The sequence below is a fragment of the Phalacrocorax aristotelis genome, chromosome 23, assembly GCF_949628215.1.
Source record: "Phalacrocorax aristotelis chromosome 23, bGulAri2.1, whole genome shotgun sequence".
Classification (NCBI taxonomy): Eukaryota; Metazoa; Chordata; class Aves; order Suliformes; family Phalacrocoracidae; genus Phalacrocorax; species Phalacrocorax aristotelis.
In genome coordinates this window covers 5888762-5901873 of record NC_134298.1, presented here as the reverse complement: position 1 = coordinate 5901873, position 13112 = coordinate 5888762, and the positions used below count along the sequence as shown (strand labels likewise).

Below are 13112 nucleotides of genomic sequence, written 5' to 3'. Positions count from 1 at the left end.
ACCACGCTTCACCCCGAAAGCGCTGGCACCGCAGCCCGGCCCCCCACCTCACACAGCAGAAAAAGAGCCCACTATGTACCACAATAGCACGATTGTCCCCAGGAGCCACCGGGCTCCGTCCCACCCGCCCCGGGGCTGCCCCACGCGCTCGGCCCTATCAAGGGACCCACTGTTGCCGTCGGGGTGGCTGGTGGGGGGTTGGGGGGCACGGCTGTTGCAGGCACCCCCACGCCGGCACCCTGGGGCACGCGGTGGCAGGTCTGCAGGTGCTGCCCTGGGGACGCCACCGACTAAGGCAGAGCCGGTCCTACCCCATGGGTGGCAAGGCAGGGGGGAGCCTCAGAGCGCCAGGACCTGCCTGGCTGCCCATCGTGGGGGGACCCGGCCCCCCAGGGCTGTACCAGCAGCTGGGCTAAGGCATTATGGCAGGAACCTACTCCCTGCCCCGGGCCGGGCACGGCTCACCGCAGCCCCAGCTCCCTCCTGCTGCAGCGGGGTCTCAAGCAAGAAAAGCGCTTGCAGATGCAGGCCAGGGGACCCCACTGGATCACAGGGAAAGAGCAGGATCAGCCCCCACAGTCACTGGCATTTCATTTCGGCCACTTTGTGATGACCCTCAACGGGGTCTTCTACCCCCTTTCCCTGGGAAGAGCCCAGCTCCAGCTTTGCCCTCCAGCTCCCAGCTCCCATTTTCCCAGGCTCAGCCGCTGAGCCACCCCTCCAGCACGGCTGAGGAGTGGGACTGACCCCTCATCACACCCACCCCGGGAAGTCACCTTGCTCCAGGGACTGGAGACCCCACAGGGCTTCGCACAGCAAAGGCGAAACCCACCGGGCAGGCGGCCGATTGCCACCGAGGCGGCGGCACCGACCCGCCGGACCGCAACGCCGCGGGTCTTGCGACACGCAGCTGCGTCGGCAGAGGTGTGCTCGCTGTGGCGCGGCCCGAGAAGGCAATTAGGGAAGACTTAATGAAATTCTGGGGATAAGCAGCCGCGGAAAAGGAGCCAGACGCTTCGGGTGCTCTGAGCCAGCACCGGAGACGTTTGGGACGTGGCCAGGAGGTCGGCGGCGGGTTTAAAGCAGCCACCGTGGTTTGCAACCTGGAGCATCCCAAGCTGGGCCGGCTCCTGGAAAGTCAGACGGGTTTTGGGAGCGGGCGGCGCGGCATGGCACGGCACAGCTCGCGCAGCCGGCCCCGCCGCTCGCGGCCTAGAGGCAGCCAGGTCGATATTTTCCAACTTGAGAGCTTAAAATAGGTCATCTATCTCCATTCCTTTTTAAATCAGGTCTTGCTGCATGTCGAAGACAAACTTGGTTTATTAATGGGTCGGCCCCAACGTGAAACCTAATCTTTTTTTTTTTTTTCCCCCCTTTAATGAGAATAAAAGACCATCCCTGAGGCTTGGTGACTTCCCAGCAAAACCCCCCCCATCCCCCTGTGTTTTCTCCCAGCGAGTGGCTCTGCACAAACCGGGGAGAGGCCCCAGCCACCGGCTCCCAGCACTCCCAGGAGTTGGCCATGCAGCACCCACCTGCACCCCGGCAGCACCCACACCCCACGAGGGGCACGCCATCCAGCCCCCAACACTCTGACCCTGAACCCAGAGCTGTCACCGTGCCTCCCCTGCCACATTTGCAATGCGAAAACCCTGAAGACCGCAGTCCCTGAGCCCTAAATAACGCTCGGCAGTGGTTCCTTGGCATTTGATGCTGCCAGTGACGGCACCCAGGCAGCGCTGCCAGCCCCCGGGGGGCTCAGGACACTACACATCACCCAGCAGTCGCCCCACGGCGCGAGAGACGGGTGCCAGAGCTCCCAGCCGGGCACAGCGTGTGATACACGTCAAGGTTAAAACCACAGCGGTGACGAGGTCAGAATGCTCTGCGTGGCCGGGGACCCGTGGCTCCAAAAACCCCCGGGTGAGGCCAGCCAGACCCCCGGCACGGCATCACACCGCGTGCCCCAACCTGGCGCCGGTGCCAGGTTTTGCGCTTGCAAGGCAGGATTGCAGCAGCAGCCCCGAGCACAGGCTTTTCCTGTCTTTCAAGTTCAGGGTTCAGAAAGAAAGAAAGGGAAAAAAAAAAAAAAAAAGGCATTAAGAAACTCAATTTGCCGAGCAGAGCCAGTAAATAGGGACAGAGGCAGCAGCCACGCAGGGACGAGGGCAGCAGCCGCCGGCCCAAGGCTTGGGGATGGTGGGGCACAGCCCCTGCCACGCAGCCCCGAGGGCGGCCGTCGGACAGGATTTCTGCTAACGCAGCACAAAATCCTCGCCGGAGGATTGCAAAGCGCCTTCCTCACCACTGCCCTGCCCGGATGCGCAGGGGGAGGCAGCGGCAGTTAAATAACAAACACCCCCCCCAAGTCACCCAGTGCCCCAAGTCACCCAGCGAGTGGGGGGCAGAGGAGGGCACCCAGCAAAGCCCCCACGCTCCAGGTGCTGCCCCCCAGGAGGGCACCTTTCATTCCAAAATGCAGCAGAAGAGCAGATTTCAAGACTTGAACCCCCCCTGAAAACCCGAACGCCAGCGCTCAGCGGTACGGAGTAAGCAGGGAGGAATCTGAAGAGAAACCATGATTAATGCTCAGCCGCTGCAATGAGCATCACTCCTCATATCTGAACCATTTCGCACACCCCAATTAATCCTTTGAGGCTGGTTATTAGCCCCATCGCCGGGCCAGGAAAGCTGAGTTCAAATAACCAGGAACTGAGGAACAGAGGCCAAATTCAGCTCTGGGGCGAGGACGTGCAACCTCTGCTTAAATTAGCAGGCGTTGTGCCAGTCGGCCACCGCTGCCCGCACACCCGCGCCTGGGCACTACTCCGGCGTGCCCCCCGCCTCCGGACCCAGGTCCCCCAGCACCATCCCCATCCCCACCCAATGGGATTTGGCACAAAACGGGCAGGAAACAGGGCTTTAGTTAGCGGCCGGGCTGGCCTTCCTTGGCACCACGCTGCTCCCAGGGTAGAAGGGAATCGCCCCAGCGCCCTCCGGTCCGGCACCACCGGGCGATGCCGGTGGTCACGCCATGGGGGGAGCATCCACAGCATGGGTCAGTGGTGCTGCAAACACCCGCGCTGCCTTGAGGCCGGGGGGCTGCTTGGAGCTGGGGGAGCCAGACACAGGGGTAGGACACGACCTCAGGGGGCTATGGGCATGTTGAGGCGGGGGAGTTTGCTGCCTGCCCAGTGCCGGGAGCTGGCAGGGATGGAGCAGCCAGACCCACAAGGAGACAGCCCAGCCGGGAGTTTCAGAGGAAATGCGTGGGCATTCGCAGGTCTTGTCCCGGAGAAGGGGAAGCCCAGCCCCAGGGTCTCGCCTCCAGCTCCACAGATGGAGCCAGGCACCTCAGCCCCACCGCCCTGCCACGACGCCACCCCGGCTGGGCGCTGGGGACCAGCCAGCGCTGCCAGCATTGCCCGTGGCTGCGTGGGTGGCCAGTCCCCTCCGGCCCTGCTGCCCCCGACACCGCGGCGCCGGCTCTGGCCCAGTCCCGGTCCCCGGGGTGCCCATGGGTGCCAAGGAGCCCGGGCATCGCCCAGCACCCAGCCCTGCTGCAAGACCCCAGCGCCATGCACAGCCCCGCACCGTCAGCGCCCCCAGTCCCTGCTCCCCGCGCTCCCAGTATCTCCCAGTTCTCCCAGTCCCAGCTCCCACAGCCTCCCCAGTCCACCCAGCGCCGCTCACCGCGGGGGCGGCTGGCGGGATCCCGACCAGGCAGAAGGCGATCCCATTCATCGGGACGCGGAGGCCGGGCTCGGCTCGGTCCGGCCCGGCTTAGCAAGGCTGGGCTCAGCTCGGCACGGCTCAACTCAGCTCGGCTTAGGTCGGATCAGCGCGGCTCAGCTCAGGAAGGCACGGTCCGGCCCCGGCCGGTCCCGCACGATTCGGTCCGGCTGGGCTGGGCTCGGCACGGCTCGGTTCGGGCTGGGCCGGCCCCGGCCCCGGCCCCGGTTGCGGCTCCGCCTCCTCCGGGCGGCCGCGGCGGCGGGCGGGAGCGGGCGGGGCGCGGCACGGCTCGGCCCGCCCCGGCGGCAGGGACGGCGGCCACCGGAGCGGGGCGGCACCGGCACCGGCAGCGCCGGCCCGGAGCTGGCGCTGATGGAGCACCGGGACGGGGAGCAGAGCGGGCCCGGCCGGGGGCACCCGGGGACCGGGATGGGACACCCAGGGACTGGGACAGGGACGGGGATGGGATACCCAGGGGTGGGTCGGGGACGACCAGGAACAGGCAAGGGACACCCAGGGACAGGGATGGGACACCCAGGGACCAGGACCAGGCAAGGGACATCAGGGACCGGGACAGGGAGGGGACACCCAGAACAGGATAAGCCAGGACAGAGGGACATGGATCGGAAGCAGAACCAATGAGGATGGGCACAGAGGGAGCAGGCAGATGGACGGCAGGACAGGGAGACAAGGACAGCCGGACAGGGACCAGCAGGGCGAGGCCGAGGCCAGGCGATGTGGGAGGGGGAGTGCAGAAGGACACACAGACAGGAAACACCAGGACGGGGGACAGGAGTGACGGGGACTGGCACAGGCAGACACGGGGACGGAAACACGCGGGTTGGGGCTGACAGAGGGACAAAGGCTGACACAGATCCACAGGGAAAGGAAACGGTGAAGACGGGAAACAGCAGGACAGACGGACGGAGCCTGGCCTGGTGGACAGAGGGACGGGGACAACCGGACAGGGCCTGGCCCAGCTCAGACCGCTTAGACTGCAGAAGAGCATCCCGAAGCCGTCATTAAGCAGCCACCAAGTAAATTAACTCCCACACCTGAGTCTCGGGGTGCAAACAGCACCTCAAAGGCACTTCGGTGGCGGCAGGCGGCCGCGACGCTGCGGCACGAGCCCTGAGTCACCGCGGGCTCGGCCGAGGCACGCAGCATGGGGCGGGCATGGCCGGGACTCAGCGCTGGCCCGGGGGTGCTGGGGGGCACCGCCGGAGGGGAAATGGAGCCGCATGTGATGGGAAAGCGGGAGGAGGCACTTGAAACCGGGCAGGAATGACGACCAAGGCCCGCGGGGACGCACGTACGCAGGGTGGGGAGGACGGACAGCCACGGCAGTGCTGGGGCTGGAGCCGGGGTTTGGCCAGGGTCCAACAGGGCCGAACACAGCGGGGGCTGAACCCAAGGGGGTTCAGGCCAAGACACAGTGGGACAGTCTCTCAGTCTCGCAGCACTCCGAGATGGCTCCTCCGCTGCTGGTGGGTGTCACCATCCTCACCCCGCTCCCCAGTGGGGACAGGGCTCCGTGCGTGGGGCAACGGGGTGAGCGGTGGGGGCTGGCCGCTTGCAGGCATAAATCTGCCGAGTGCCCCGGGGTGCAGGGGGGATGCCGGGGCCACACGACCTCCCGCTTGTGGCGGGCCAGCACCGGACACATGGTGCAGCCTGGGCTCGTGCCAGGGGCTCCAGCACATCCACACGATGCCCCTGCGCCGGCCCCCACGTGCTCGCCAAGACCCTCCTGAGCAACCCTTTCCCTGCCCGCACCGAGGGTTTGCCCGCGCTGCCCCGCACGCCCCAGGGATGCCAGCCCACGCCGTGCAGCGCAGACCCAGCCGCCGAGTGCAAGTTTTCCGTGACACAATTAAGAAAGTCTGTGTCAACAACGACTTCCTCCGGGTGCCCGGGGAAACCTCAGCACCACCAGAAAAAATAAATGACCCAGCTGTCGGCTGCCGCCGCGGAAGCGCCGGGAACTCAGGGCTGGAGAGAGGCCACAGGGCCTGATCCTGCTTACGGACATGTCCCGCCTGGCCGACAGCTACTGCAGTGCTGCTCACCCTCCACACACTTCACACGCAGCCGCAGACACAACCACAGGTGGACAGTACAGTCGGCCATCCCACAACGCTGAAACAGGCACCCTGGGGTACAGCGTGTGCCACCCTGGGGTACAGCAACGAGGGGGTGGGATGGGGGATCCTGTGCTCTGGAAACATGCGGGTGCTAATGCCCGAGTGAGACCTGCAGGAACGCTGTCATCACTGCTGTCCCCTGCCCTCGCCTCGGGAACCGTCCCAGCAGCTGGAGGGAACAAACAGTCGGATGCAAGTGACGGGACATTTCCTCTCCGCGAGGGCGCAGCCGGACGCCTGCATCCCACCTCCGGCCACCCTCCGCCCATGCTCAGCATCCCCTGGCCCTGCGGCAGCTCCCTCTGTCCCCAGCCCTCCTACGCTGGCCACCTCCCGCCCGCGGTGGAGCGGAGCGGCTCCGGGTCCCTCCGGGATGCGCTGGACGGCTGCCCTCTGCCTGCCTGGCTGCCCTCGCCCTGCCCGGCCGCAGCAGGACTTGCCAGCTCGGCCGGCTCCGCCACGGCCTCCCTCCAGAGAGACTTTCCAGGAAATGTCCCCTCCAGCCGGGTCTGGCACCAAAGGCCAACCCAACAAACTCCCAGCCTTTCCCGGTGGCCGGTCAGCGGGAAGGAGCGGAGCCGTCCCCCAGCTGCCCCCAGCCACCCACTCCCGTTCTCTGCCTGGCAGCACCACTCCTGGGGGTCCTTCTTGTCACGTCCCCCCACGAGGGGACGCATGGTCCCGTCCTGCCTGCAACCCTCCCGCAGCCCCCGTGGGCCAGCCAGGAGCCCAGCGCAGAAGAGCCATCGCTGGCAGGACCCGGCCATGGACCGCAGGACTCCCGGGTCCCCGCGTAGCCTCCCCAGTGCCACCCTCACCAGGGAGGTGATGCGACCAGAGCTGACCACCATGGCCCTGACTCCCACCTCTGTGCGAGGCACAGAGACAGGGATGGACCCTCGTGTGAGGTCAGGGGGAAGCAGCCATCGCCAGCAAGGGGTGACCCCCATTCTTCAGTGCATGGTCTGGGGGGGGCCTCAAGGAGAGCCCCCAGCCCCCAGCCCCACTCCTGGAGCAGCTTTTCCACGGAGGTCCCCTCAAGGAGCAGGATGCCACCATGCACCCAGCCAGCCGATGCTCCCTCCCTCCTCCCAGACCTCTTTGTCTCCCCCGGCCCCACCCCAGCACCGAGACCCTGTTTGCAGCCCCTCCGTGACACCCGGCTCCTCTGTCCCCACATGCAGGGACAGGACGGCACACACCGCCTCGGTGGGGCGTCCCCAAGCCCAGAGCTGCCATCGCCTCTCACTCCACACCCCATTCCATAACCATCCACCCAAAAATCACCATCCTGGCTCCCGCCGCCAGGGCAGCCGCACCCCCCCTCGCTGCCCACCCTGCCCAGTTAAGCAGAGCAGATCCATCACGTCTCAACCCCTCCCTGACCCAAATCCCAGCAGCCGAAGAAGCTGAGCTGGGGGACCGTGAGCCCCCCGCCCACCCGAGCTGCCGCTCCCTGCAGAGCCACTTCCGTGCCGCAGACAAAGGGAGTGAGAGGGGAATCCTGGCTGGGCGATGGGTTTTAACTTAATCCTTCGAATTAAAATTAAGGAAAGCAAAAGCAGGGCACCGGAGCAGGGCTGGTGCAGCCGGAGGGGCAGCGGCGGCGTGGCAGGGCACGGCGGCAGCACCGCTCGACCACAGCTTCCCCGAGGCCGGAGGGGGACCGTGCCCTGCCCGTAGCAGCGGGGCAGGGGACAGGGACACCCGGCGTTGGGTGCCCTATTGGGGTGGGGTCTCACGCAGACCCCGCTTGCCGCGGCGCTGGCAGCAAAGCCAGGACACACCCTGGCGCTCAGCACCCTCCTGGCCCCAGGCAGATGCCTCTCAGCCAAGAGCTCCTCTCCCCTCTCGGCAGCCGCCGCGGCACGAAGCCATTTTGAGCCAGCGGCGGAGAGACGAAAGGGTTACGGCCCCAACCCCTCCTTCCCCTGCTCGCCAGCGGGTCTGTCGGGGGATAAACAAGAGCAAGGCTGGGGGGATCTGGGATCGAATCGGGGAGGAAACCCAGCAGCGAGGCAGAGCAAAGCAGGGCAGCGCGGCGGGGGGGTGCAGGGGGTTGGTGTGGACTTACATGTTTATCCCACATCAGGGAGGGGCTGAAATCCCGCTGGGAATTGAGGTACCCCTGGGACCCCCTGCTCCATGCACCTCCGGCTGCCGGGGCCCATCGCAGCTGGCAGCGGGAGACGGGAGTGCGTCTGGCCAGGGCTGCCCCCGCTGCCAGATCCTGCCTGTCCTGCCTGGGCGCTGGCAGGCACATGCCAACCTGCTGCCGCTCACGGCCTAAAATTACCACGGCTCCTCCAAAGGCATCGCTGCCAATCAGGGTGGCGGGGAAGGCGTGCGGGCTGCTCGGGAGCTCCTCTGCATTGCAGCTGGAGGTGCATGAGGGGGGATTTTTCTAGCGGGAAAGCAAGCCCTGAAACATGCCGGGCGGCAGCGGGCAGGCAGGGGGGCTTTGGGTGCAGAAGAATGGGCGCTCACGGCCCCCGGGAGGATGCCGTACCCGGGATGTGGCCCCTGGATGGGGATGTCAGCACATCACGTGCAGCCCCCACACTGGCTTTCGCCGCCCCAGCGGGGCGGATGCGCGCGAGCTCCCGGGGGTCCGGCGGGGCTGGCAAAGGCGCCGGCGTGTGCTCGCCCACGTTCCGCGTACACCCGCGCGTTTCCCTGCACCGCCTCTCCCGGCCACGGCCCTTCCCCGGGCCGGGGAGCGGGGGGTTTCACAAGCACACGGCCCCCAACGTGCGGTGAAACCTCGCTGCGTGCTGGGGACGTGTGGTGCCTGAAGTGGTGGCTGTGCTCTGGGCCCCTGGTGCAGCCCCAGACCCTCCTGCCCTGGGGCCAGGGGGCACACATGAGGCATTAAATCCTGCTTTCAAACCTGGGCTGAGCCAGAAGGATGGGGCAGGTAGCAAAAACATAAGCCAAAGCCCGAGGGGTGCAGAGGAGGCAGGAAAGGAGCTGGACCCCTCGCCTGGGTGCACAGCGGTGGGGTGGGGGGAGATGCTCAGAGGGGGAATAACCCCGCCACCCCAAGGAGCTGAGCTGGGAAAGCTGCATCCACACAGAGCCATGGCGTGGGGGGACCGAGAGCACCCACAGCTCCAGGTGGGCACCGGGGAGGGACATCACAGCCTGGCCTGGGCACAGCGGCCAGGATGGCTTCTGGAAGTGCTGGCTGGTGAACAACAGGACGGGGAGACAGAGGAAAGACCAACAGACACAGCCTCACCCAAATCCCCGCCGAGCTTTTTCCACACCCCACAGCAGATGCCCCGTGGTGGCTCCAGCCCCTTCCCTGAGCAGAAACCCCTTCCCCAAATCATGCTGCTCGCAGCAAGTGAGGCAAGACACACCTCGGGCTGCGACGGAAACCTGTGGCAGAGCAGGGACCATCCTCTCCTGGCCACCCATCCCCTCTGCATCGGGTGAGGGGCCAGAAACCACCCCTGTGGCAGGTACCTGGGCGAGCACCCATGGGCGCCCACGCAGGGAGCCCACGCACATGCCACAGCCAGTGGGAGCACCGGTGTTGGTGGGGCAGGGATGGGACACGAGGGATCAGGGTGGGCAGGGGCTCAGCCCCAGGGCTGCACGTCCCGGCAGCGGGGACGCATTGGTAGGGGGTCCTGGTGGAAGCAGGTGGGTGATGCTGGGTGAGCCGGGGGCAGCTGGTAGGTGATGCTGGGGTGGGGCACGGGCAATGGCGGGGAAGCAGGTGGGTGATGTGGAGGTGGGGGGGCTGGGGGGGGTTATGGGGGGAGGGAGTGATGCTAGGGCAGCAGCTGGGGGACCTGGGGAAGATGGGTGGGGACCTGGGAAAAAGGGGGTCCCCGAGCAGCAGGTGGGGAGCACACGGATAGCAGGCGAGTCCGGGGTCCCCGGGGTGGGGCGGTCGAGGGTGCCGGTAGGATGCTTTCCCCAGCCTCGGGTCCGCCGTTCCGGCGCCGTGCCCGGGGGCGCTGGACCCGTCCCGTCCCCGCCGCGGCGGCCCCGGTCCCGGCCGCTCCTACCTGCTCCATGGGGCCGCTCAGGGCTCCGCCGCGGCGGGCCGGCCGCGGGCCATGGGCCGGTCCCGGTGCCGGTGGCGGAGCCGGCGCGCCCCGGTGCGGCCCCGCTGCCGCCGCCGCCGCCGCCTCTCGCCGCCGCCGCCCACGCCCGGCGCCGCCCGGCGCATCCCGGGAGCGGCGTCATGTGAGCGGCGGCGGGAGGGGGCCGCGCCCGGCCCCACCCGGGGCCCCCCCGGCCTCCCCTCCATCCCAATCCCCCTCCATCCTCCCCTCCCTCCCCTCTTCCAGCACACCCCGCATCCTGCCTCCCACCTTCCCCTCACACCCCCTTCCACTCCTCATCCTCCTTCCTTCCCTCCCTCCACCCTTCCACCCCTCCTCACCCCTTCATCCTTCCATCCAGCCCCCAACCATCCTTCCCTCCTCCACCCACCCATCCCTCCATCCCTCCATCCCTCCACCATCCCTCCTTCCTCCATCTTTCCATCTTCCACTCCTCATCCTCCTTCCTTCCCTCCCTCCATCCTTCCACCCCTCCTCAAACCTTCATCCCTCCATCCAGCCCCCAACTGTCCTCCCCCTCATCCGTCCGTCCGTCCCCCCCTCCCTCCCTCCCCCATCCCCCTAGCCTTTACCCATCCACCTGTCTGTCCGTCCATCCACCCACCCTCCCCTCCATCCCACCCCCTCCTCATCACCCACTCACCCTCCCTCTCTCCTTCCCCCAACCCTCTAGCCATCGCCCACCCAGCTCCCTTCTCCCGGAGGCGCCGGGGGGCTGCGGAGGTCCCACGGGTGCCGGCGCTGGTGGCCGTGCCCAGGGTTTGGGTGGCACCGGGGCAGCGGGCAGGCGGTGTTGGCTGCCCCCACCGCGAGCGGCGGGTTCGCGGCCCCTGGCCCGGCTGCGGCATTTCCCAGCGTGGCAGCCAAGCCCTCCAGCCTGGGTAAATATTAGCTCGGAGGCAGCTCCGGTGCCAGGCCCAGCGCGGCTCGGTGACCCGCTGGGGCACCGCCAGCACCCTGCATGCCTCGGCTGGGAGCACCCAGCCCCACGCCCGGCCTCGGCTCCCCACACACGGCCTCACGTTCTGCCTCGGCTCTCCCTGCGTAGCCCCGTACCGTGCCTCAGTTTCCCTTCCATGGCCCCACATCTGCCCCAGCACATTGGGGCGAGTGAGGATGAGGAGGGTCAGAGTACCCACCCCATCCCCTTGACATGGCCCAGCCCTGAGCTGGTGCTGCACTGGTGACGGGATGCCCCGTACCCCACCTCCGGGTCAGTCCGGCCTCACAGTTTGGGCAGGGCTGGCCGAGGAGGGGGGTTAGGGTTAGGGGAGCACCACAGAGACACCCCAAAGGGCTTTTTTCAGCCGGGGACCCTGCCAGGCTGGGACCTGGTGCAGGGGTGGCAGCACCAGGAGATAGCGATGCTCAGCCCCCCAGGTCCCCCCACCTCGCCTGCACCCACACACTGGGGCCACAGCACCCCGCCGGCCCTGGGGACCCGGGGGCAGGGGTGGGGGGAGATGAGCAGGGAGCGCAGGAGGGAAGAAAGCAGCTTTTGTCTGGGGGCTCCAAACCTCGCCGGGGAAAATTTGCTGCTTTCTGATGCTAATGAGATGTTAAAAATAAGCTCTGCGCAGCGCAGCCATGTTGGGGCTTTTCCAGGGCGGCTCGGAGGCGGCCGGACAAAGGGGCTTTATGGGACTGTGGGGGGCACTGAGGGGGCACCCCATCCCTGCCCTGGGCATGTGGCTCCCCAAAGCCCTGGGACAGCCTCCCTGTTGAGGGCAAGACCCAGGGCGCAGCCATCGCTGCCTGCGGCTGGGTGAACCCCAAAACCTCCCTGCCAGGAGCATCGTGCCTGTGGGGCGTAGCTGCCCGCAGGCAGGCGGTGGAGGGGGGCCCTTGGCAGCCCAGCTCCAGCCCCCGGGCTCGGAGCAGCTGAGAAAAAAAATTCACGAGGCCCCAGATGTCGGCTCGCGCCTGGAGAGGCCGTCTGGCCCCGTCAATGGGGCCTTTGTCCCCCAGCCGAGCCCTATCCTGGGGTCCGTGCCCATGGCTGGGGCGGGGGGCAGAGAGCGGGGCAAACCCCTGCACCCACCCCAGGGCGAGGACCACGGTGGGAGGAATGGGGGTCCCCAGTCCTGCCGCACCCCAACACCCCCTTGCTGCCCCACACCCAGTGATGGAGGAGGAGGAGATTCAGCCCCCTTCCTCCGGGGCTGCAACCCCCCCCCCCCATGCACACAGCAGTCGGGGGGCCACGTGCCGCCAGCCTCAGCCCCATTCTGTCGTTCCGCAGCCTTTGATCTGCCAAACTCGGGGAGGTTTGCAAAGCACCTCGGCGCAGGCACCGTACGCAGCTCCCGCAGGTGGGAAGGGGCTGGGGAGGGGGACAAGGTGAAGTCGGGGAGCAGGAGCTGGACCCGGGCACCTCCATCCCTTGGGTCCCCATCTCACCCCACAGGGATGCTGGAAGCCCCAGGGTCAGGAGGCAGCAGCTTGGGACTCAAGAGAACACACACCACATAAAATTTCCAATTATTTTATTTCAAACCCCTGCTTCTCTTCCCTTCCCACCCCAACCGAAAAAAAAAAAAAAACAAACAAAAAACCCCAAACCATCAGTCAGAATGACAATAAAAATGAGTTACAAACACAGAAGTCAGCTCTCCCTCACTGAGGACTTACAAAAAAAATCCAGCCAAAAAAACAAAAAACCCAGGAACTTCACGCCAGCTTCCCCAACAGGACCTGCAGCAGTTACTAACGTCTCCACACGAGAGGCCAAACATGCCTATTAATACAATATATACAGACAAACCCACAGGTACAGCCAGGCTCCCCCACCCCACCCCCAAAAATAACCAAACGCACCCAAAAGTGCATTTGTTGTGTTTATATCAAAAACATTTTTTCTCTCTCTCTTCTGAAAGATTGGCCTGCAAGTCTGTTTTTACCATTTAGTAACTCTTAAATATAGTTTATGAAAATAAATTATACAGCAACTATTTTAATAAATTAAGCACACACCAAAAAAAAAAAAAAGGGATAAAATTAAGCAAAGCTGCATTTCTACCAAAGGGTGGTTCAACAGTCCTGGCGATGAGCGGCGCGAGGTCCTGCACTCGGAGCTGCCGGCATCTGCTCGTTCCTTCTCTAAAGGCAAGTCCGGATCCAGTGTTACTCGCGGCCCGTCAGCAATTTTGGG

General features: G+C 65.9%; 2 protein-coding genes across 4 annotated transcripts in view; one reads left to right on the top strand and one right to left on the bottom strand.

Annotated features, from left to right (window-relative positions):
- Window positions 1–9997, bottom strand: part of ARHGAP23 (Rho GTPase activating protein 23) — a 37378-nt gene extending 27381 nt beyond the window's left edge. The window contains exon 1 of one of the 3 annotated variants that reach the window (XM_075116985.1): window positions 9902–9997. In XM_075116985.1, the coding sequence (XP_074973086.1) occupies window positions 9902–9910 (9 nt within the window). In that variant the 5' untranslated portion in view covers window positions 9911–9997. Of the gene's footprint in view, window positions 1–3693; window positions 3987–7953; window positions 8158–9901 lie in introns of those variants that run through there. The other 2 variants (XM_075116983.1, XM_075116984.1) reach the window with 2 other exon arrangements.
- Window positions 4177–7434, top strand: LOC142067668 (uncharacterized). Its single transcript, XM_075116541.1, has 2 exons — window positions 4177–4772; window positions 5516–7434. The coding sequence occupies exon 2, from the start codon at window positions 5766–5768 to the stop codon at window positions 7290–7292; it is 1527 nt and encodes a 508-aa protein (XP_074972642.1). The 5' UTR covers window positions 4177–4772; window positions 5516–5765; the 3' UTR covers window positions 7293–7434.
- Window positions 9998–13112: the final 3115 nt, after the last annotated feature.

What these genes read in the sequence shown, in the direction of transcription:
- LOC142067668 (XM_075116541.1), top strand. Translation starts at nt 5,766, where the DNA reads ATGTCCCGCCTGGCCGACAGCTACTGCAGTGCTGCTCACCCTCCACAC.